Below are 22,108 nucleotides of genomic sequence, written 5' to 3'. Positions count from 1 at the left end.
GTGTGCGGTGAGGACCAGCCTGCCGCATCACAAATGTCATGAAGGGAGACACCCAACAATAAAGCTTTTAATTCAGCCATAGGTGAAGGCTGACCTGCCACTTCATAAGCAAGTGAGATACCCTCAACCACCCACTTGCTCATTCTCTGCTTAGATGCAGGGTACCCTTTTCTAGGTGACCCGAAACAGAAAAAGAGTTGATCTGACTTTCGCCACAGGGCAGCTCTGTGGACATAGGCATTCAAAGCCCAAACAGGGCATAGAAGATTAAGTTTTTCCTGATCTGATGATAAGAAAGGTGGAGGACAGAAGGCCTGCAGCATAATAGGACCCGCAACATTAGTAGGGACCTTAGGGACATAACCCAGCCTAGGGTGAAGGAAAGCATTCACCATACCAGGTGCAAATTCCAGGCACGAAGGAGCAACTGACAAGGCTTTCAAGTCTCCAATTCTCTTGATAGAGGAAATAGCGAGGAGAAATAAAAAAAAATTTGTGTGAGGAACTTTTCTGAAACGTCCTTAATTGGCTCGAAGGGAGCCAGAGTCAGGCCTTCAAGTACAACGACCAAATCCCAAGCCGGTGCTCTAGTGCACAGTGCAGGCCTCAGCCTCAGAGTGCCACGAAGAAAATTAGTAATGAGAGGATCTATCCCCAATGATGCCCCACCCAAAGGAGTGTGGTAAGCAGATATAGACCCCACATACACCTTTAAGGTGGAAGGGGATAATCCAGCAGAGAAGTATTCTTGCAAATAATCAAGCACTTACCAACAGGTCAGTTGACAGGATCCAATTGAAGTTATCTACACCAAAAAGAGAATAGTCTCCACTTCAGTGCATACAGTCTTCTTGCCTAGAAATGCCTAGAAAAGTGGCCCTCTGAAGTGGAAGGAGCACACTCTTCTTGGCGTTGAGCCTCAACCCCAACTTTCTTATGTGAGACAGAACGACATCTCGATGCCGAACTGCCATCTGCTCGGATTGAGCTAAAAATCAACTAGTCATCGATGTAATTCAACACACGGATGCCCTGGAGTCTCAGTGGAGCCAGAACTGAATACGCGCATTTCGTGAAAGTGCGGGTTGATAAACCTTGGCCGTGTCACAGAGTCAGCCACACCGTCACAGCCCCAATCATCACCCAATCACCAGGACCCGCCCATTCGTTCACAATCACCAGAGTACTGACTCGCTGCACCTGCACTCCCTCAGTAACACAGCCTACATATTCCCAGTTCACCGTCCACTCTTTGTCTCGTCAAGCTTCCAGTCTTCTGTCCGTCTTTGATCCTTCATCCTTTTCCAGATCTCCTGTCTTCTTGTTCACTCATCACCTGCACAGAGAATACACGTCAATCTTCACCAGCTAAGTCACCATCATCAGTCATGTCACCATCCTATCACCATCGTCTAGTTCCCACTGTTTCTCACCACTCTGCTCAAACACTGTTATCACTATAACACCTGTCTGTTTCCTTCTGTGTTGTGACTGAAGACCAGACCACAATGCAGAGTCCTGCCAAAACCAGCGAAGAACATCCACCAGATCCATATGCCGAACTCATGCAAGCAGATCGGCAAACTCTCCCCTCTGCACCACCCACTCCTTCACCACCTGCCTCTGCCAGTCCCATGGCCAGACCAGCGATATACATCGGTGAGGCGGAGGATTGCATCAGGTTTCTACTACAATGTTCATTGTACTTTGAGATGCAGCCACAGCTTTTCTCCACCGAACGGGCACGTATCGCCTTTATGATCTCACTGTTGCCTGGACGAGCGATGCATTGGGCGCAATCCATCTGGCATGCCAAAACTTCTTGTTCCAGCGCAAGCGCTCAACAACTCCGGGTCTGCAGGGAACTTCATTCCCTGCATTCAACCTCCGTTGAGAGCTTCCAGCTTCTTTGTGGCCAAGAAGGACGGAGGCTTGCAGCCGTGCATCGACTATTGTGCACTTAACTCTCAGACCATCAAATTCAGCTATCCTCTTCTTCTGGTCCCTGCCGCCCTGGAACAGCTACATGGGGCTCGCATCTTCACCAAGCTGGACCTGCGGAGCGCCTACAAGCCTACGTGAGGGGGACAAATGGAAGATGGTGTTCATCACTCTGACAGGCCACTACGAGTACCAGGTGATGCCGTATGGCCTGTCCAACTCCCCCTCCGTATTCCAGGGGTATATGAAATAGGTGTTCCGGGAGTACTTCCGCTGCTTCGTCATCGTCTACATCGGCGACGTCCTGATCTACTCCCGGAACCTGGCCGAACATCGCCAACACGTGATGCAGGTCCTCCAATCTCAAGTTGGAGAAGTGCGAGTTCCACACACCATCCGTACAGTTCCTTGGATATATCATCGACCAACGAGGTATCCAAATGGACTAGAAGAAGGTGTACCATTCACAACTGGCCCCAACCTGTCACTATAAAGGAACTCCAATGCTTTCTAGGCTTCGCCAACTTCTACCGAAGATTCATCCAGAATTACAGTCTCCTCAGCTCATCTCTCACCTCCCTCCTCAGAAACCGACCCAAGTCTCTGTCTTCAAGAATGCCTTCATCACCGCTCCAATCCTGGTACACCCCAATCCAGAACTCCCATTCGTGGTCGAAGTTGACACCTCTACCACCGGGGTTGGACACCCAGGCAGCCAGCGAACCCTCTCACTCCTGCAAGATTGCTGGTGGCCCAACATGGTCCAGGAAATCTCCCGGTATGTCAAGGGGTGCTCAGTCTGTGCCATCACCAACACACCGAGGAAGCTACCCGAGGGAAAGTTAGTACCTCTGCCAATACCCCGACGCCCCTGGTCTCATCTGGGTATAGACTTCATGACGACCTTCCTCCATCCAACCATCACACGTGTAATCGTCGTCGTAGACCGATTCTCCAAAGCCTGCAAACTCATCCCCATCAAGCCACAGAACTCCTCTTCCAGCAAGTTTTTCGTTCATATGGCTTTCCAGAAGACATCGTATCAGACAGAGGTCCTCAGTTTATTTCCCGGGTGTGGCAGGCCTTCTTCAAACTCCTCGGCGTCTCAGTAAGTCTATCCTCAAGGTACCACCCACAGACAAACGGCCAGACTGAGTGCAAGATCCAGGAGATCGGGAGATACCTGTGGTCAAACTGCCACCAGAACCAGGACAACAGGAGCCGCTAGTGCACATTTTAAAGGGGGGGGTGAATTGCTGTTTCATGCATACTGAGTTTTTTACACTGTTAAAGAGTTGGATTCCCATGCTAAACATGGACAAAGTTTCAAAAGTTAAGTTGTACGTTTGAAGGAGTATTTTTGTTCCAAAAATACTCCTTCCGGTTTGTCACAAGTTTCGGAAAGTTTTTTTCGAGTATGGCTCTGTCTTACGTAAGATAGAGCGGAATTTCCTTATATGGGTCCTAAGGGCACTTCTCCGCGGCCGCGCGCGCACTCGCAGACCAGAGAGAGAAGAGAGCGAAAGCAGTACGTTACCTCAAAGCGCTATGCTCGGCTTTTAGGGAAGTCAATGTCACCAAAGAAGTGGGTTTTTGGTTGGCAGGGCAAGACAACCCTGCACAGATTCCCAAAGAACCCAGCGTTAAGGGAATAGTGGATGGAGTTTGTTTTTTCGAAGCATCAACGGAGGTTGTGCACGACTCTTTGTTCCCTGCATTTCGACGATGATTGTTTTATAAACAAAGCCCAGATCGACTTATTTGCAGATCGTCTAATGCTTAAGGATCGAGCAGTCACAGTGAGTAAACTACTTCAAATGTCTCTCTGTGTTGTTGTTAGATCAGTTAGCACAGCTATAGCACACCGCCCACACGGCCCGCCCCCAGCCGCTCGGTTTTTTCCGGAAAGACTCGGTACAGCCAATCTTTCACCTCTAAATATAATAAAACTAAAGACGTTTTGGAGATATGAAGGATGCAATACTACTCTATAGGTACTCAAGATTAACAGGAGATTGAGTGAAAATGAGCATTTCACCCCCCCTTTAAACAGGACACGCATTAGCTTAATAAATGTTAGCCAATACAAACATATTTATAGAAAACAGTTTAACGAATTTTAAAAACAAGGATGGATAATACAAAATGCTTTCTGACATTTTGATAGAAAAAAACACAAACAAGAACAAATGAAATGGTTCAGATCAAATGAAAGCAAAAAGGTACAAATTAACAATTTTTAAAAAGCATATTTACCTTTTTTTTATGAACTGTCAGAGAGGTATGCAGTGTGTTTGTATGCAAATGCAGTATGAGGGGACTGAGTTGTTGTGTGTGACTGGTTTGTGCAGCCATGCCTGGCTAACGCCCGGAAAAGCCCCAGAATCCTGCTATTGGGACTCGGCATTGCGCTCCTGCTGAGGGCATTAGAAAGACGTTATCGCCTCCAAGTCTGAGTGAACCAGTCGAGGTCATTTCCATTCTCACGGAGTGTGACTAAACCAGTGTGTGTGGAGTATGTGGAGCTCTGTACCTCTTCAGAAACCACTGACTGTAAACAATCCCACAACCACCAACAGGTCCAAGAAAACTTTCACGCAGAGTGAAACATTCTTTCTTTCTTTCGTTCTTTCTTTCAACTTTATTTTTCTTTCCGCTAGGACTAAACAAAACAGTTTATATCGATATACAATAGGATGATATTACGAGCACATCTGAAAAATAATGGAGGACACAAAGTGAACTGCAGCGGGGAAAGTGCATAATCCAATTTGTCCTAAAAATGAGACATGCTTTATATTAAGGGTTTCAAAATAACTCTGAATATATAGTTAACAATTAGGCCTATAGTTTAATGTGACTTGACCGTATCGCCCAGCCCTACTTTCTGCTACATACACTGCCATGTTTTTTGGACACATCAGTGGCAAGGAGAGTTACTCAAGCAAAAATGATAAATAATAAAATCTGCTCAAATATCTTGATAAATATTTTTAAAACGCATAGACTACTGTTCAAAAGTTTGGGGTTGGTAAGATTTAAAAATTGTCATAAAGAAGTCTCTTGTGCTCACCAAGGCTGCATTTATTTGATTAAAAATACAGTAAATATATATATATATATATATATATATATATATATATATATATATATATATATATATATATATACTGTATATATATTTTAAAAATGTAATTTATTCTGGTGATGTCAAAGCTGATTTTTAAAAATCATTATAATATGCTGATTTGCTTGTGTTGAAAACAGTTGTGCTGCTTCATATTTTTGTAGAAACCATTCAGTTTTAGATTTCTTTGATAAATAGAAAGCTCAAAAGAACAGCATTTAGGCTATTTGACAGAAATATTGTGTAACATTATTAATGCTTTTACAGTAATTTGTTTAATCAATATAAAAGTGTTAATTAAAAAATTATAAAATCTTACTGACCTCAAACTTATGAACAGTAGTAATGCATTTTGATTAGAACAAAAAAAAAACAATTAACATTTAAAAAAAAATTCATATATTTAAATCTTATAAAAGTCTTATAAAGGATCTTTAGATTACTTATGGCGCATTTCCACTGCATGGTACGGTACAGTACGGCTTGGTATAGCTCACTTTGGCGCTTTTCCACTGCATGGTACGGTGCGGCTCGGCTCGGTTCACTTTGTTGCGCTTTTCCATGGTACGGGTCGCTTCGGCTTGCTTTAAATGGTACCACCTCTGTTGAGGTTCCAAACGTACCATACCGATACTAAAATGTGACGTGAAAACACTACATCACTGATTGGTCAGAGAGAATCGTCACAACAGCGTCAAATCTAACCAAACGCGCTAGATTTAAATAGCAACAGCCACCGCAGTATTATTTGTCCGCAAAATTTTTATTAAACAACTTTTTAACACAAAAATAAATGGCTGAATCGTGGTGACTGGTTCAGTAGACGAGATGCAGACATTCCTTTCGTTGGTAGCTGAGGAGCAGATCCAGCGAGAGCTGGATATTGCGACCAGGAATGAAAAAGTTTTTCAGCAACTTTAATGAGCAGTCTATAATCCCACCCAATTTGAAGCGGTACTAAACTGCAGTGGAAAAACTAACCGAGCCAAAGAGAGCCGAGTCGAGCTGCGTTGAGCCGAATCGTACCACGCATTGGAAAAGCAAAGTGAGCCGCGCCGAGCCGTACCATGCAGAGAAAAAGCGCCATTACATAACCACTGTTCTCTGATAACAGAAGTGAGGTATCTCACTATGGGAAACGCCTCTGGCATGACCAATCCTAGAAGCACCAATTACACCACATTTGTCAGTAGACAGACAGTATGTGTATATATAGATCACAACAGTGATGTGGGTATCACATGAGGTTGCAGGAAGGCAGACGGAGATGAGGATATATTTCCAACACGAAGGTTTAATGGGAGTAATATACAGGACAGCAGAACAGGCAGCAACACACACTAAATACAACGGAGATCGGACAAAGCCTGACTGAACAGACGGAACACGCAAACACAGATGACACTGATTAATGGAACACAGGTGATACAGATGACGATGATTGACTAAACACAGGTGATACAGCTGAACTGATAATGACTGTGAAGATGACACGTGACATGTGAATACCAGCAGACAAGTCCAAATGAAAACAAACTAACCCAAACACCACTGTGATAGCGGGAGTCCCGCCTCCCTAAAATTCATCGCTGCTAGCGGTCCCCACATTATTCCCAGCATATCTCTTCTCCATGCAACTGCAAGGAGGGAAGTGTGGTGAGATACTTCACGTCTGTGTTCAGAGAACTGGGGTTACGCAAGTAACCTAAACTTTTCTTTCAACCATTCGTTTGGTATCTCACTATGGGATATAGACAACTCTTGTATTGCAGAAATACTGTCCGAAGCAGGCATGTCAACCAACTCAATGATTTATGTAACTAACATGAAGCTCATAACTATTCTCCGAATCTATCTATTCTCTTTTTTTTTAAACAGATTGCTGACTCACTCACTTTAGGCACAAATGCTGGATTAGTTTACTTTATTATTTACTCTTGAGTAATCCATATCAAACTGCATTCAGGAGTTATAAACCGACAAAACGTGAAGTTTACTATCCCGTTTCGTGATTGAAAGCCAATAATAAAGCAGCCTTTAGTAAAAGAAGCCTCATAACTCTTCATATGAGTGACAGTTGACCTATGGTAAAATGTGGCAAGATAAACCTTAAAAGTGTAAAAGGCTCTTCCCTTATCTAAAAGTTTCTGCAGAAAACACACAACAGAACAGAGAAAAGGAATTCTGTGTCTATGTGTGCATTGTCGCTCTAACACATTTAATTTCCGATCATATGCAAAGCGCGTTGAAGCCGCTCTCGCATTCTGAATAGTCTCAATCACCCTTGAAGGCAAACCCCTAACATTCAAGTTTAACCTCCCTTGGGCCAGGCTCAAAGAGTTGCTTCGTCCAGGGCCAGGTGAAAAAAATTTCCCGGTGCGCTTGTGAGAGGAGGTCCCTGTGCAGCGGGTTAGGCCAAGGCTGGTCACGCAGGAGAATATCTTTGTCAGCCACAATTTTTCGGGCCAGTTTGGGCGATCAGTATGACTAAGTGACCGCATTCTCTTTAAGTGCTGTACGATCAGACTCAGTGGAGGAAATGCATAAAGCAGTGAGTTTGGCCATGGGTGTGCTAGAGTATCCACACCCATAGCGTACCAACTCTAGCCAGTGATAAAGAATAGAGGGCAGTGAGTGTTTTCATGCGAGGTGAAGAGATATATGGCAGCTCCCACAACTGGCTCACTACCTGAGGGAGGAAAGTCCCTTCTCCGTACAGAGGATTCCCTCTGGACAGGAGATTTGCCCCCATATTCATTATTCCCGGGACAATCGTTGCCCATAATGAATGAAAATGCTTCATGCCCCACACAATTAGTTTTTGTACCAGACGGTGAAGCTGAGGAGAATGTGTGCCCCCTGAGATTTAAGTATGCCACCACCGTTGTGCTATCTGATCTGTTCAAAATGTGGTGGTTCCTTTGAAACTGCACAAAATGTTTCAATGCCAGAAACACTGTTAACTGTTCTTGGAAGTTTATGTGTGTGTTCTGTAGCGAGATGGGCCAATTTTTTTTGCCATCTTGCCCTCACACACTGCACCCCAACCTGTGAGCAACGTATCCATCGTCACAACCTTTCTCAGAGACTGCCCCTAGTGGAGTCCCTGATTCGATAAACGCACAATCTTTTAAAAAAAAATCTTTAAAAAAACAAAAAAACAAAAGAGCGTGCATGCAGAGTGATGATACTATCACTTTGCGGTTGAGGTGGTATTTTGGACACAAATGCTGTGCAGCTGTCTCGTGCTGAAACTCTCTCACTCACAACAGTCCCAGTGGAATAACCAAGGCAGTAGAGGCCAGGCACAGAGGAGCAGATCTTCCAAATAAGCTGACACTCTGAGACCCACTATTCTCAGCAGTGTCAGAGCTGCTTAGACACATTTGCTGAACAATCTCGGGGCTAATGAGAGCCCAAAAGGAAACATTAAATATTCATAGGCTGTGCCTTGATAGGCAAACTTGAGAAATTTTCTGTGTGCTTGGTAGATGCTTATGTGAAAATATGCATCCTTCAGATGGAAGCCAGTCTTTGGGATGAATAAAGTGAGATAACAGCCTTAAAGTCAAGTTTTGGACATCCCCAACTCCTCCATATTATGAACGTCCAGCCTAGAGAAACCTTTAACAGGCACCCTATGTGAGAATGACTTGTCCCAGGAATGTTGCATCTCTGCAACGCATGCTGGGACAGCTGGAATCAGTTGCTTGACTGCTTCCCATCATATAACTCCCTTTACATGTCCTGGCCTTCTTGCCAGTTAATAGAGAGTTAAGCAGCTGCTTTCCTATGCATTTCAATGAGGTCCAATTCCCCTGGCATGGGGGAGGGGGACTAATCTATGGAACTTCCAGGTCAAGAAAAAAGATTAGGAGGGGAGATAGCATTCTCTTAGTCTTCTTCCAAATCCTCTTCCAAGCTATCACCTCATCATCTTCCTCCTCCTCCTCCTCCTCCTCTTTGTCCCCCGCCAAGGAGTCTGATGCAAAGAGGGGGATGAAGTTCAGGAGAGATCTCATCCATCAGCTCTCACCAGTGCTGAGGAACAACCTCATCTATATCCACGGGAGGTGCTGAAAAACTTGGGTCCCCTTTAGTCGTGACTGTGACTCGTACTCTCCGTTCTAAACCCCTTAACTGGAAATTAATGCAGTGCGGGGAGCACCCGGGATTAGCAAGCGCATCCTGTGTGTGTCCAACTCCCAAACACTCAGAGGGTGCACAGAGGGTGAGAGTCTTTAGAAGAAATATGGATGTGCTCGCAGTCGTCATAACAGAGATGGGAACCCCAGGGGATTAACGAGATCACCACAACATGCCATCATGATATAGGGTCTTATTAGCAGTTATTCTCGTAATATGGCGGGATCGGCCAATCCATCACACCACTTCACATGAGGGTGTAACTGAGAAAAAGGAGCTGTAACTGCTTGAAGAAAGTGAGAACTTGATTTGCTGGTCCCCACCACAAGGAATAGAAAAACAGCAGAAAGAAGCAGCCACGTTTGGCGACATACCTAAGATATTGGCTGGTCCTTGAATAGTTTAGAGGCCACCCCTTGCGAGGTTCTGCTAAGGATAGCTTCCAAATAGGATCTTCACGGGAAAGAGAACGAAAATGAATTGGTGTAATTGGTTCTTCCAGGATTGGTCACGCCCCAGGCGTTTCCCATAGTGTGATACTGAACAAATGTTTGGTTTAAGGTTCAATCTTACAAAACAGCAAACTTGTTCAGGTCAAATTTCACTGCAAAATATTATTATTTTTATTTACTAATAATAATTATTTAAATTTTATTTTGCATAAAGGAAATGCAGCCTCCCAAATATAATTTTGAAATATGACTCGGATTTTCTTGACAGGCTCCTTGAGATTCAGCTCATTTTCTCAATCTTACTGCACTTCGCACAACAAGAATGGTTAAGATCAGACGCGCCGTCAGACGGTTTTGCCGGGGCTTCAGCCCCGAATGTTTTGAGTGTAGCCCCGAATGTATTTTGAAAAGTTGACTGACAAATATGAAACCGGACAATAGCCTATGTAAACCCCCGAAATCATAAGTTGCCTTATTTCATTGTGCTTTGGCTTTTCTGCTGTCTAATACTGGTGATTGTTGAAATCTGTCTCGCACAGAGATGCACCACGTGAGTGATTTCAGCCTATCCTAGAATATCTCCTGGATTTGCGCGCAACAGCAAACAATCTCACAGCAATTAAAAAAATAAATAAATAACGCAGTCAGCACCGCCGCACAGTCTTCTTTCAGATGAGATGTTGTCAGGCTATATATGTTGTCAGAACGGGCGAGAACTCACAGGCTTTAGGGGGAGACGAGGGGCCCCGTCCAAAAAGCAGCGGCCGCCGGACACAGGTGCACCTGTGTCGCACCAGACCGCTCTATTGGAGGGACAGCCTCGCAACACTTCACCGCTCCTCCGTGAAGGGTAGTGAGGGGGGAAAAGCTTATTCGGGCAGTTTCTGGCAGAGAAAGGTGCCGTCTACGACCTGGTAAGCTCTCCAAGCACTTAGGGAAGGAAAGGCACTGGGGCGGCGAGCTGAGAACCAGCGCAGCCCGTCCCAAGATACCAATCATCCAACCACTCGAGCCAGACAGCTTCGGCAGCCGGATTCAGCATAGCTGATGTTTCTGGATCTGGCTCAGGCAACGTTACTCTCCCAGAGGGAGATAATGCAGCCGAGTCATCATTTCCAGAGGTCATCTCACCCTCCGATGCTGCAATCGGCATCCTGTCCTCTGGAGAGGCCCTGAATGAAACAGCTGGTCGGTCCATTACAGAGGGACCAGCGCGCTCAACGGGGGGTTCCACCGGCTGCGATGTGATAGAGGAGTGAAGGGCCCACAGGGATTAGTTACCGGGGGGGGAAGCCTCACTATGATCCTCTGATCACCCATCCCACATGGCGCCGTAGCGGGGCATGGTAATGGGGACTCCACCTTCACGCATGAAGGCGAGTCTCGATCTCAACACCACGATAGTCATATCCTCGCAATGAGAACACAAACTATCCACAAAAGCTGCTTCAACGTGCTGCATATATACACATACATTATATACACATATATATATATATTATACGTTATATATATATATTAGGGCTGGTCCGAATACCATTTTTTGAGCTTCGAAGCTTCGGAAGTAATGAACATCGAATATTCGAAGTTTCGGAGAGAGGGGGCTGAACATATTCTTCTCTCTAATAAAGGCAGTATTCTCTATGTGTCTGTCTGTCCGATTGCATTTTGATTATTTCGAGAACCATTCATCCAAGCGACTTCACTCAGGAATATAGATATACACGTGAGACGCACGCGACACATTCAGAATTAATAAACTTTTAATAAACTACAGAATAACGCAAGCGGGAATCGGCGCACCTCACGCGGGTAGGGCTTATGCTCCGAGAACGGACACTGAACTGGTGATAAACACATCTTTCCCATGAACGACACAAAGTAAATACACTTGCACGTAACACACACACACAGGTCTGTTAACTTAAGCAATACACAGTAAAGGGTAGATTTAAATAAAGAAAAACGAAATTTAAATAAAGAAAAAACGAAATTTAAATGAAAAACGAAATTTAAATAAAGAAAAAAACTAAATTTAAATAAAGAAAAACAAAATTAAGTTAAATTAAAAACGAGATTAATTTAGATTGATAATAACGGGTAAAAAGCTTAATACATTTTGTTTCTATTATTCTGTTTTCCACAATGTCAAAGCAACGCAGCTTAACCCAAAATACAAGCTCAGGCATGCACTTCTGTCCATACAAACTCCGCTGTTCTGCGCTCTAGCCAGAGAATACTCCCGTTGCAGGAACACTTTAGTAGGCCAAGAAGAAGCAAATATATTTATTAAGTATAACGAGGTTGGGTTCCTTCAACTGTCCATCCTATTAAAAATGGCTATAGGCTATATAAGATAATTGTAAAAAAGAGTATTGTATTTCGTCAGATTTTATAGTGTTGAACATATTCAAGCGCGAATGAGAACTGTTTCGAGGGGGATGCCTGGTGTGCAAAAAAACAAAACAAAAAAACAAATATTCGAATGTCAAATTTTCAAATCGAATACCAACCCACCAAACGAATATTCGAGTACAGCCCTACTATATATATATATATATATATATTAGTGGTGGGCATAGATTAATTTTTTTAATCTAGATTAATCTCACTGTAATCTTGGAATTAATCTAGAGATTAATCTAGATTAAAATGGCTCATGTGAATTCTGACAAAGGCATTCATAATATGTGTGCTACCCACCCAAATAATGACTAAAGGGCACGTGTTTCTTAAATACAAAGTGACATTTAAAAGAAGATTTTTTTTTAAATTAAAACAAACATAATAAAGTATGATTTTTTTTATTTATTTATTTTTTTACTTTGAGCAATGATGGAGCTATAATAGACTCTTCTTATGAGCATATAAAACAAAACAGCTCCTTGGAAAAAATGAAATGTAGCCTAATATTTTAGTAGTTATAAACAAAGGTCTATTTTTAGTTCAGATTAACATTTGAAGGCAGCAATTTTATTCATAATGTCAAAATAAAACCAACGTAATGTTACTTGAAAGCATTATAGCCTACTATTCCTGCCAAACTTCCATGGTTGCAGTTAGTGTTACTACAGTAAATCCATGGTAAATGTTGCAGATCTGTGGACACTGGATAGTTCATTCATGGCACAATGTTTCTTCCTGGCTTCCACTGTGCTTCCTGGCACTGTTTGATCCGTTAATAACGGAGAAATGTGAATGTTTCTCACTAGATCTCGCAGCAATGTTATTACTTAAGTAGCTAATTCAAATGCTTTCTTTACTGGATCTCTTATTAGCGCTGTGTAGTAACAGTGTCGCATGATCAAGATCGGCTCGCGCTGCTTTGGTCCAAACTGATAAACAACTGTCCGTCAACCACACAATAACGAGTAGCTCAGTTTCGTTCCGCTTGCATTACGTTTGCCATTTGATGTTGGGCAATGTTGACCCGCCTACATTTGAAATAACAAAATTTTGGTCGGCAGGAAAAATGGTCCAACAAACCGGTTTGAAAATGCGTACCGAGTATACATCCACGCTAAAATATCTAGGTGAAAGTCATCATAGCTTGCGTAGTAGCCAATAGACCCAGCTCCCAACCCAACTTTGATAATAGATTAACGGCGATATTTTTTTCCGATAAGAGTCTAACGTTAACGCAGCACGTTAACGCCGATAACGGCCCACCACTAATATATACATTCTACAAACACGTGATACAACTATTGTGACCGTCCATTTGGGGGGACAGGGAATGATCGCATCCAGAAACTTACGGGTGGAATGGCATCTTGAAAAAGATGCAAACGCACCCATGTTGCTCTTTCAGGAAATGGGACCCATCACCAGTGCCGGAGCACACAGGGGAATGACCGCGGCAACACTGAACAGTGAACTGAAACAGTGAAGCACTCATTTTTCCGCCCTCTAACCAGCCGTCAACAAACACAGAAATTTGATGCTGGTAAAACAGCAGTTGAGAGCTCAAAGCTTGCAATCACCTCTGCACTCGCACTGTAGAACCACCAGCAACTGGGAGAGTCTTCCTAGAAGAACACCGACACACTCGCTCGTTGTATACAATAGTGATCGACCGATATATCGGCCGGCCGATATATCGGGCCGATATTTGCGTTTTTTACGCCGATACACGGCTGCTGCGTTCGCCGATAGTTTTTTCCCGGCATCATTTACAGACAGGCGTCCACAGGCAGCTCTGTGTTGCTGGAGACGCTGCACTGCCCCTCCCCCACTAAGTTAACAAAGTGCTGGAATCTGCTCTTCAAGACAACGATAAGTTTTAAACTTCCAAAGCATCTTTTAACTGTTTGACTTAGCTGAAATATTGCCATACACTTTGAAAGTGGAAACACGTAGCTCTATATGTACTAGCAACTATAGCTAAGCAAGTTTGTGGGTCCAAATGGAAAACGCGAATGCCGAATGCCTCTATAAAACTGCTTGCCATTGTATTTAGGGAGCTGCAAATAGCTAAGTTGCATACGGTAGCTGTTACGAACACTGGTCATAGGATTAAGTAATGCCGACGTTGTTCCGTGGTATTTGTGGGAGTTTTATTCAGCGACCACCTGGCAGAGGTTTGGACGCATGTGGTGTGTGCGTCTCTCCAGTCAGTTTCCCACACAGACTAATTCGTGGCAGTGCACCACAGAATCAACACCGGCCGCCACATATTGCGTTTTTTTTGCGGTTGCTAAAGCAAATTTTTATCCCGCCAAAGCCTTATTTGATCACTGAGTGATGTTGATGACTGAAAACTGCGCTTGTGACAGGTCGCATGTTGCTGAAAGAACGAGCAGAGAGAGAGAGAGAGCGCGCCTCTCCTTTGGCCGGGCGCGCGCACACTCTCACCGTCTTCAAACTGTCTTGCTCTCCCTCCCTCGCGCATATTAATCCAAATCAATTGAGAATTGACATGATGGTAAAAGGTCGGAAGAGCGAAGTTTCATGTGGAGGATTGGGACATTTTTTTCCTGAATTACCGCTGGATGTGATTTGTGCTAAAAAAAACGTTTCCTTATCTTCTCTGAAAAGCGTTCCGCACATTCAGCTGACACAAACCACACTTTCAATAAACCCAAAAACCTATCCAGTGATGAAATGTTTTCTGTGTTGACACAAGTCTTGTGCGATGTCCTAAACTGCCGGGATAATCACACAAACACGTCCACGTCTGCTAATGAAACCTCTGATTCACGCACTAATGACTCATTTGAACCGATTCTATTTAATGTATGGTAATACATTATAACAACTGATCTATCCAACAATGAACTCACCAGACGTCTGGATCGGTGTATAACAAATCAGTAGCACTTTATAATAAAGTTCAGTTTATTAAACTCTAGTTAACTTCATTAGTTAACATTAACTATTAATAAACTGCACTTCTACTACAGCATTTGTTAATCTTTGATAATGTTAATTTAACCATTTATAGTAGCCTTATTGAAATCAAAAGTTGTATTTGTTAACATTAGTTAGTCTAATGCACTGTGAATAACATGAACAAATGAACAGCTGTATGAACAGCTGTATTTTTATTAACTAAGATTAACAAAGATTAATAAATAATACAGTAACAAATGTACCTTTTGCTCATTTTTAATTATGCTTAAATAATTATTTTCAGTATTTTCAGCACTGAACTCTTTTTTTACTTGTTCTACCTCACCTGTTTTTACTATTTGTTAAATATAGTTTTTTTAAGTTCAATAAATGATCCTTTTTTTTAAATTGAGACTTGCAACATTTGTTATCATCATGATCATTGTGTCATTTTTATGATGTAAATTGAGGGAGCAAAAGCAGTATCGGCTCCAAATATCAGCTCAAGAAAATCGGCAGCCCGTATCGGTCATCGGCTAAGGCTGATGAAAAAAAATCGGTATCGGCATCGGCACTAAAAAATCCATATCGGTCGATCCCTAGTACACAACAATACTCTTTAGAGAAATCAAAAACGATCGGCTCCGAAGCAAAAAGCAACTAGTGCGTGCATCCACTTCCGTATTTATACCCGCGCCGCGGGGGCGGAGTGTGTGATGCGAATCACGCACGCCAATTGCACTGGCTCGTTCAATAGTACTCGAAGATGACAGGCTTCCTAGCGTGATCCCATTCAGTCAGCGTCGACTATGTTGAACATGAACGACTGAAAGGGAACCAGCGGTGCCGGCGCCTCTGATCAGAGTCTACGTGCTGCATGACCCTGTGTTAGCACAAAACAATACAGGAGTAGAGGAGAATCTACGAATATTGTTTGTTTGGATTTAAACACTTCGAAATGGACCATATTCATAAAAAGAATTTTGATGTATGCACAATTTGCAACCTGGACATGGTATGTAACGGTCTCTTATGGATAATTTCTCATAATATCTAGAGATTATGAAGATATTTGATGTTGAGTTTTTTTTGCTGTCTGAAACATAAAATAGATGGTGCTTTTCTTCAAATATCTTGCAGTTTTGCAATATTGTGTGGCACAATCTGGCTAATTTCTTGAATTTTGTGTCAAGCTAAGTGAACAATATGAGTCTCAAATTAAGTGTGTAATGTATACGTTTTCTATGAAGATAGAATTCACAGAAGTTAGCGACAAAACGTCATGACATCCAAAAACATTCTCAAATAAAAAACATAAATATAAATAGCAATATAAATAAAATATTACTAAAATGTATAATAGCCTATATATAAATAAATAATACTAAAATAACACTGGACTAATTAAGCTATTCTAAACTGTTTTTATAACATTCATATAATTTGCATGTAGTTAAACTATACGCTTTTGAAAAAGTAGCTATCTAACAGAAAGTATGGATATATGATAGTATACAATCATATATGCACAAGGCTAATTAGGCTTGGCATATTTAGATTTTGTCTATTCGCCAATGCAAATTTACTGCAAATGCTGCTATGCAAATTTAATAGGATGTGGATACAAGTTAATTCTTTTTGTATTTAATTATTAAAGTTATATTAATTAATTGTGTTAATTAATTATATGAATAATATACTTCTGCATTTGTATAAACAAGGCTGTTCTATTTATTTATTTTTGCCCAAGCATATAAGGTTGTGAGGATTTGTGTAAAGTTTATATAACCTAATGTTGAGTTTTATTATTTTTGTGAGTTGTACTCTATTCACAGATTGGATTATTTTATTTATTACAGTTTTTCACTTCTGAAAAGTGAAAAGTTAATACAAATTGAATTTGACAGTTCTTATTTACAGCATTGAATAAATGTCATTAAAAGAAGATAAGGTATCACTGTTTACTGCGGATTTTAAAGCTTACTGAACTTTACATGTTTTGGATATCTACAGTTTTACATATAAACACAACATAAGACTGACCCCTCTGTATTAATTGTGGCCCCTCTTGTGCCCCCCACTTGAAAAAATCCTAGAATCGCCCCTGTGTCAGCCATGTGCTCGCGGCACGCACTCTTAAATATCACGCGCAAATGCGCCGCGCCCTGTATCACGCAAAAGAAACTATGAGCATGTAACGTTGAGTTCTGTCGTCAATTAAGTATTGAAATAACTAAAAGGGAGATTAAAGCTGCGTCAAAACTCTGTGTCTGGGCTTTTGTATTCCTTTGTAGGCTACATAAATGTTACACATTTTGGCGTAGCCCCAACTAATTTTTCATTATTAATATTCTAACATTTTATCAATATTGCAAAGTCATCAAAACTGCCTTGTGTCATAATTCGTTTTTTTTTTCAACATTTATCATCATTCTCATGTTTAAGAATCTGTTATCTACTTGACAAATAATTTATGCTACTGCCCACTGACATGCTTTTAAAGCTACTGGTATCCAATTTTTTTGGGCCTTCAAACACCTTAAAATGCACATATGTAGGTCCTGATAAATCCAAATTTTCTCGGGGGAGCATACCCCCGAACCCACCTAACTACCTCACATTTGAATGCACGTGTCTGTGTGGTAATGTGGGCTGGTGTGGCTACAGTGTCAGGGATGAATTTTTGAACCAGTCTGCCCTCTGCATATAAGCCTACAATATACATTATTCTCTGTATCAAATCATGTTATCTTATTACCCACCCCCAGCCCCTGATGTTTTTTAAACCTAGAAACGCCCTTGGTGAAGATTTTAAACTTTTCTACCACAAATAAAAATTCACCTGCAATAAAAAGGATTTTAAATGCAATATGCAGTTTGAGTTTCAGAAACCCAGAGAGACTGTTGCTGTTGCTGAGACTGATGTGTCACGCCGTCTCATTCTACAGAGGAGCACAAATGCCCTCCTGTTCACAACCAATTACCCACAATCCTGCACAGTACAATAAGACATCAGAGGCCATATTTCCACAGAAATGTTATGACCAAAAATAAATGAACTTACCCATTGTTTCGATCATCTTGTGCCTTCGTTCCTCTCTCTAATGTCTTCCCTCATTACCTGGGTTTCAAGTTATGCCTGAAATCAACAAAAAAATCACATTTAGCTTCAAGTGCACTTGACTTACAAAACTCCATTTTTTGTCTGCCTCTATTAATTTATTGCATCTACTACATCATGTTTGATACATTAATTTCTAAGGCATCTAAATTATCAACATGATCAAAACCTGTTGCACACTATCTACTATGCCTGCTGTTGCCTGATTGACAGTTCATACTTTTTTAGTAAGTAAAAGGCCTTTTAGAATAATTGTAAAACGTCTTTTTGCAGTGAAATATTTAGGCCTACTGATTTTTATAAAGTAAACGTAAGAATTATTGTATATTGTTGGTAATATTACAAGATGAACATTTATAAGACTAAAGCACTTAGGTTTACTTGATTATCCATACACCATTTTTTTTTGTGTGAAAAAATAAAGTATCAAATATGATCCATCAGGTTTTTGAGAAACTTGTATTTGTCCATTTGTCCATCTACAAAGCTTAGATCATAAAACTAAGCATTTAAATGTCATCTTACTAAGACATATTATTAGCAGTGACAACTGGTATATTATTTTTTTGTAAGTTGTAAGTAGTCTGTTATACTGTTATAAAGATCTCACTGATTTAGCCTACATTACAAGCTATCAGAATTTCATCTTACTTTTTGTCCATATAGAATAAATATCAGCATCTGCACCAAATGTACGTATTTTTGCTCATTTTGGGCCTCTGATTAAAATTGAGGTGTTTTTTTTTTCCTCCTCGAGTGTGAACTTTATATTCTTTTATGAGCCATAAAAGCCTGACGTATCAAATATGATACAAAACATAACACATATGCACACTTTATTTTGATTTTATTTTGATAAACTATTCCATTTCAAAATTTTTGATTTTTCTTATTATTGTTTCATATGTCAGGCTTTAGAGGAATAAAATAATTTAATTGTCAAAAAGAAAACCCTAATTCAAACAGAATTAGTTCTCCAGTTTTGTCGTAAATGAACAGTGTACCAGTTCATATTCATATACCTGCATATTACAGCACTAGTCTTAAATCTCAGACAGGTCAGGTGACTCTTTCATCTGACCACCTCGTGGTTCCCATGACGATGGGACACAGAGGCTGGGTCTGGTTTCCTAAGAGACGCTTGTAAGCGACATGACTAGAGTGAATAGCTGCATTGTGGGTTTCAGCACACACTAATGTGAGTTTTTATCATCACTGACTACAATGGGAGGTAGACAAGATTTACCCATGCTGAGGTAAAACAGCCCAACATACATTATTTGCCATCGGCAGGCCCTAAGTGGTTGGCCAGAGATAAAAAAATACTTGCCCTATCAGCAGTCTGGACAGTGTCTGTAGCGTTTTGTGTTGACAAGGCACTGCTATCTTGATGCTTGGCTGTTTCTGATATGGTAGCAGCAATCACAGTAAAATATTTTTATTTCAAATAAATGCAGTTCTTTAGAACTTTCTATTCATCAAAAATAGTTTCCACAGAAATATGAAGCATCACAAATGTTTTTGACATCGAGAATAATAACTGTTTCTTGAGCAACAAATCAGCATAGAATGATTTCTGAAGGATCATGTGACACTGAATACTGAAGTAATGATCATAGGAATAAATAACATTGTGCAATATATTCAAACAGAAAACAGTTATTTTAAATTGTAATAAAATGTCACTGTTTTTACTGTATTTCTGGTGAGCATAAGAGACTTCTTTCAAAACCATTCAAAAAATCTTACCGACCAAAAACTTTTGAACTGCAGTGTAATTAAATAAAAAACAAGCCAGACTCTGTTAAATACAAGTTAATTTTCAACAAAGATATTAAACATCGTTTACTACTATTTGTTTCACCCTTTGTATTATTGGGTACCAAGAGCATAAAACCATCACAATTCAATAGATATTTAAAAAACCAAAACCATGTGAAAACCACTGCATAAGCATAGCATAGCATTAACACTGCAAACCCTATCCGCCCTCTATACATTAGCCTCGCTGCTGTCTTCATATGGACTAATGCTCTTACGTGAGGATTAACCTCTTATGTGGCGCTTCCCAACAGTTTTAATTAACGGTGACGACAACATCTACAACAAGAAGCTGAAGGAGATAAAGTCTTTTCCCTCCTACACATAGTCCCATGACAGTTTAGAGTAAGACAACATGCAGCCAGGACCAATACAAACAGCCATTTCAAACAGATGCATGTGCCATTTCTGAAAAAATTCAAAAACAGATCAAAGCTAAAATAGTAAAAAGTAGTATTTACTACCCTGCAATTACAGGGTGATAAAGCAATGAATGAGATATCACTATTTGAAGTTACACATATGTAGTTGGCATGTTTTCTGCATAAGACACTGTTCCCACAGCAGCTGTTCGCAACATTTTGGTTCATTTTATTTTTATTTATTTTTTTTTTTTTTGGCCCTGGACTTTTGGAAACACTTTGACAGTAAACTTGTTACATGCTACATGTAGTATAATTGTTGTTGTTGTTGTTGTTGTTGTTTTGCACAATTCAATAAAATTGCAGCTTCATTGTTTATAACACTAACCAAAACTGCTCACAAGTTGTTTTCTTCATGTTTTATATTTCATCTAATGTTTGTCACTGAAACAGTTGTCTCCATGGTAACCAAGTACACTAAATTTAGGGGCAAATTGTTGCTGGTCCTGGAAATGATGGGTGTAGTTTGTGTAAAAATAGATCTAAAATAGTTGAATAATTTAAATACTTTGTTCATTTAGCTCATTGTTTAGTCTTTTTCAAAATGTAATACTTATTTTATTATGAATTTCCATGTTTTAGGAATGCTAATCTGGATCTGGGACAAGGCCATTTCAAAAGTAGCTTTTGAAAATAATAATAGCTTTATTGTGCACCTCATATAGCAAAAATCCACCCTCGGTACATAAAAGTGCCTGCTTTGGGACATTGCTGTATGTCCCGTTACTCGCAGATCGCGCTGATCTCTTTGTGTCCTCAGGCCTGTCGGGAATAAAATCCGCTTTTCGTACAGTGCACCGATGAAGCAACAGGCTGCTGGCGTGACGAACTACGAGAAAAGTTTACAAAACAGAGCAAACGAAGTGCGGTAACGGCATTAAGACAACGATATACGGGCGGCTTTAATACAAGGATAGATGATGCGCGCGACATTGTTTCATTCTAACAAAAGCGTTAGTCACAATGTAGCCTATCCACAACATGATTAAATCAAAGACAGCAGCGGTATTCACAACCATTCACGGAGAATAATGAGTTTTGAAGAGCATAACTTACAAGAGCAGCGGTATCTCGCTACGGGACGGAGTCTGTCCGGTTGTGTTGTGTTAAAGATGGGCGCTGTGTTTGAAACTGGAGCCGCCCCGCGCGCGCACACACACACACACACACACACACGCACGCACACTCCTGCGCCGCTCTGTGGCTGCCAAGACCACTGAACCCCTGTAACCTTCACAAACATCTGAAGAAAATTGCACTAGAATCGTTAGGAATGGAAGTGTGTGTGTGTGTGTGTGTGTGTGTGTGTGGGGGGGGGGGGGGGGGGGGGGGGGGGGGACATTTCAGACTTCGGAACTCGCAATTCCTAGTTTATTTCTCGGAATTCTGAGGGGGGACGTCACAATTGTGAGATGTAGGCTAAATGTGAGACTGAGAGAAATAAAGTACGAATTGCGAAATATGAACTATGGCGATGGGTAAAAGTCATAATTGAGATAAAAAGTAGCAATTACTTTTTATTCCGTGGTGGAAACAGGATTCCATATAGAGAACCTACTAAAAGTTGGTTTAGGAATATTTTTATTACATTAATAAATATATTCAAAATTGTGAAACCTGTGCTAGTTGTCACATGGAAATGTTCTCATGCCAACAGCAGAACAGGAAAAGACCAACCTACAATGCTTTCACATTCCACTGGGCAAAAACTGCAGACATGCCTGTCGCTCTCTCCTTCTCCTCTTCA

At 41.0% G+C, this 22,108-nt stretch overlaps 1 protein-coding gene across 18 annotated transcripts in view; it reads right to left on the bottom strand.

The window, feature by feature from the left end:
• Positions 1–21,494, bottom strand: part of mpdz (multiple PDZ domain crumbs cell polarity complex component) — a 105,228-nt gene extending 83,734 nt beyond the window's left edge. For all 18 annotated transcript variants that reach the window (XM_079867831.1, XM_079867843.1, XM_079867842.1 and 15 more), the window contains exons 1-2: positions 21,418–21,494; positions 18,062–18,136 (exon numbers count right to left, since the gene is read on the bottom strand). In XM_079867831.1, the coding sequence (XP_079723957.1) occupies positions 18,062–18,077 (16 nt within the window). In that variant the 5' untranslated portion in view covers positions 18,078–18,136; positions 21,418–21,494. The remainder of the gene's footprint in view (positions 1–18,061; positions 18,137–21,417) is intronic.
• Positions 21,495–22,108: the final 614 nt, after the last annotated feature.

This window comes from Squalius cephalus (genome assembly GCF_949319135.1).
Source record: "Squalius cephalus genome assembly, chromosome: 3".
NCBI lineage: Eukaryota > Metazoa > Chordata > Actinopteri > Cypriniformes > Leuciscidae > Squalius > Squalius cephalus.
This window is presented reverse-complemented; position numbering and strand designations above follow the sequence as displayed.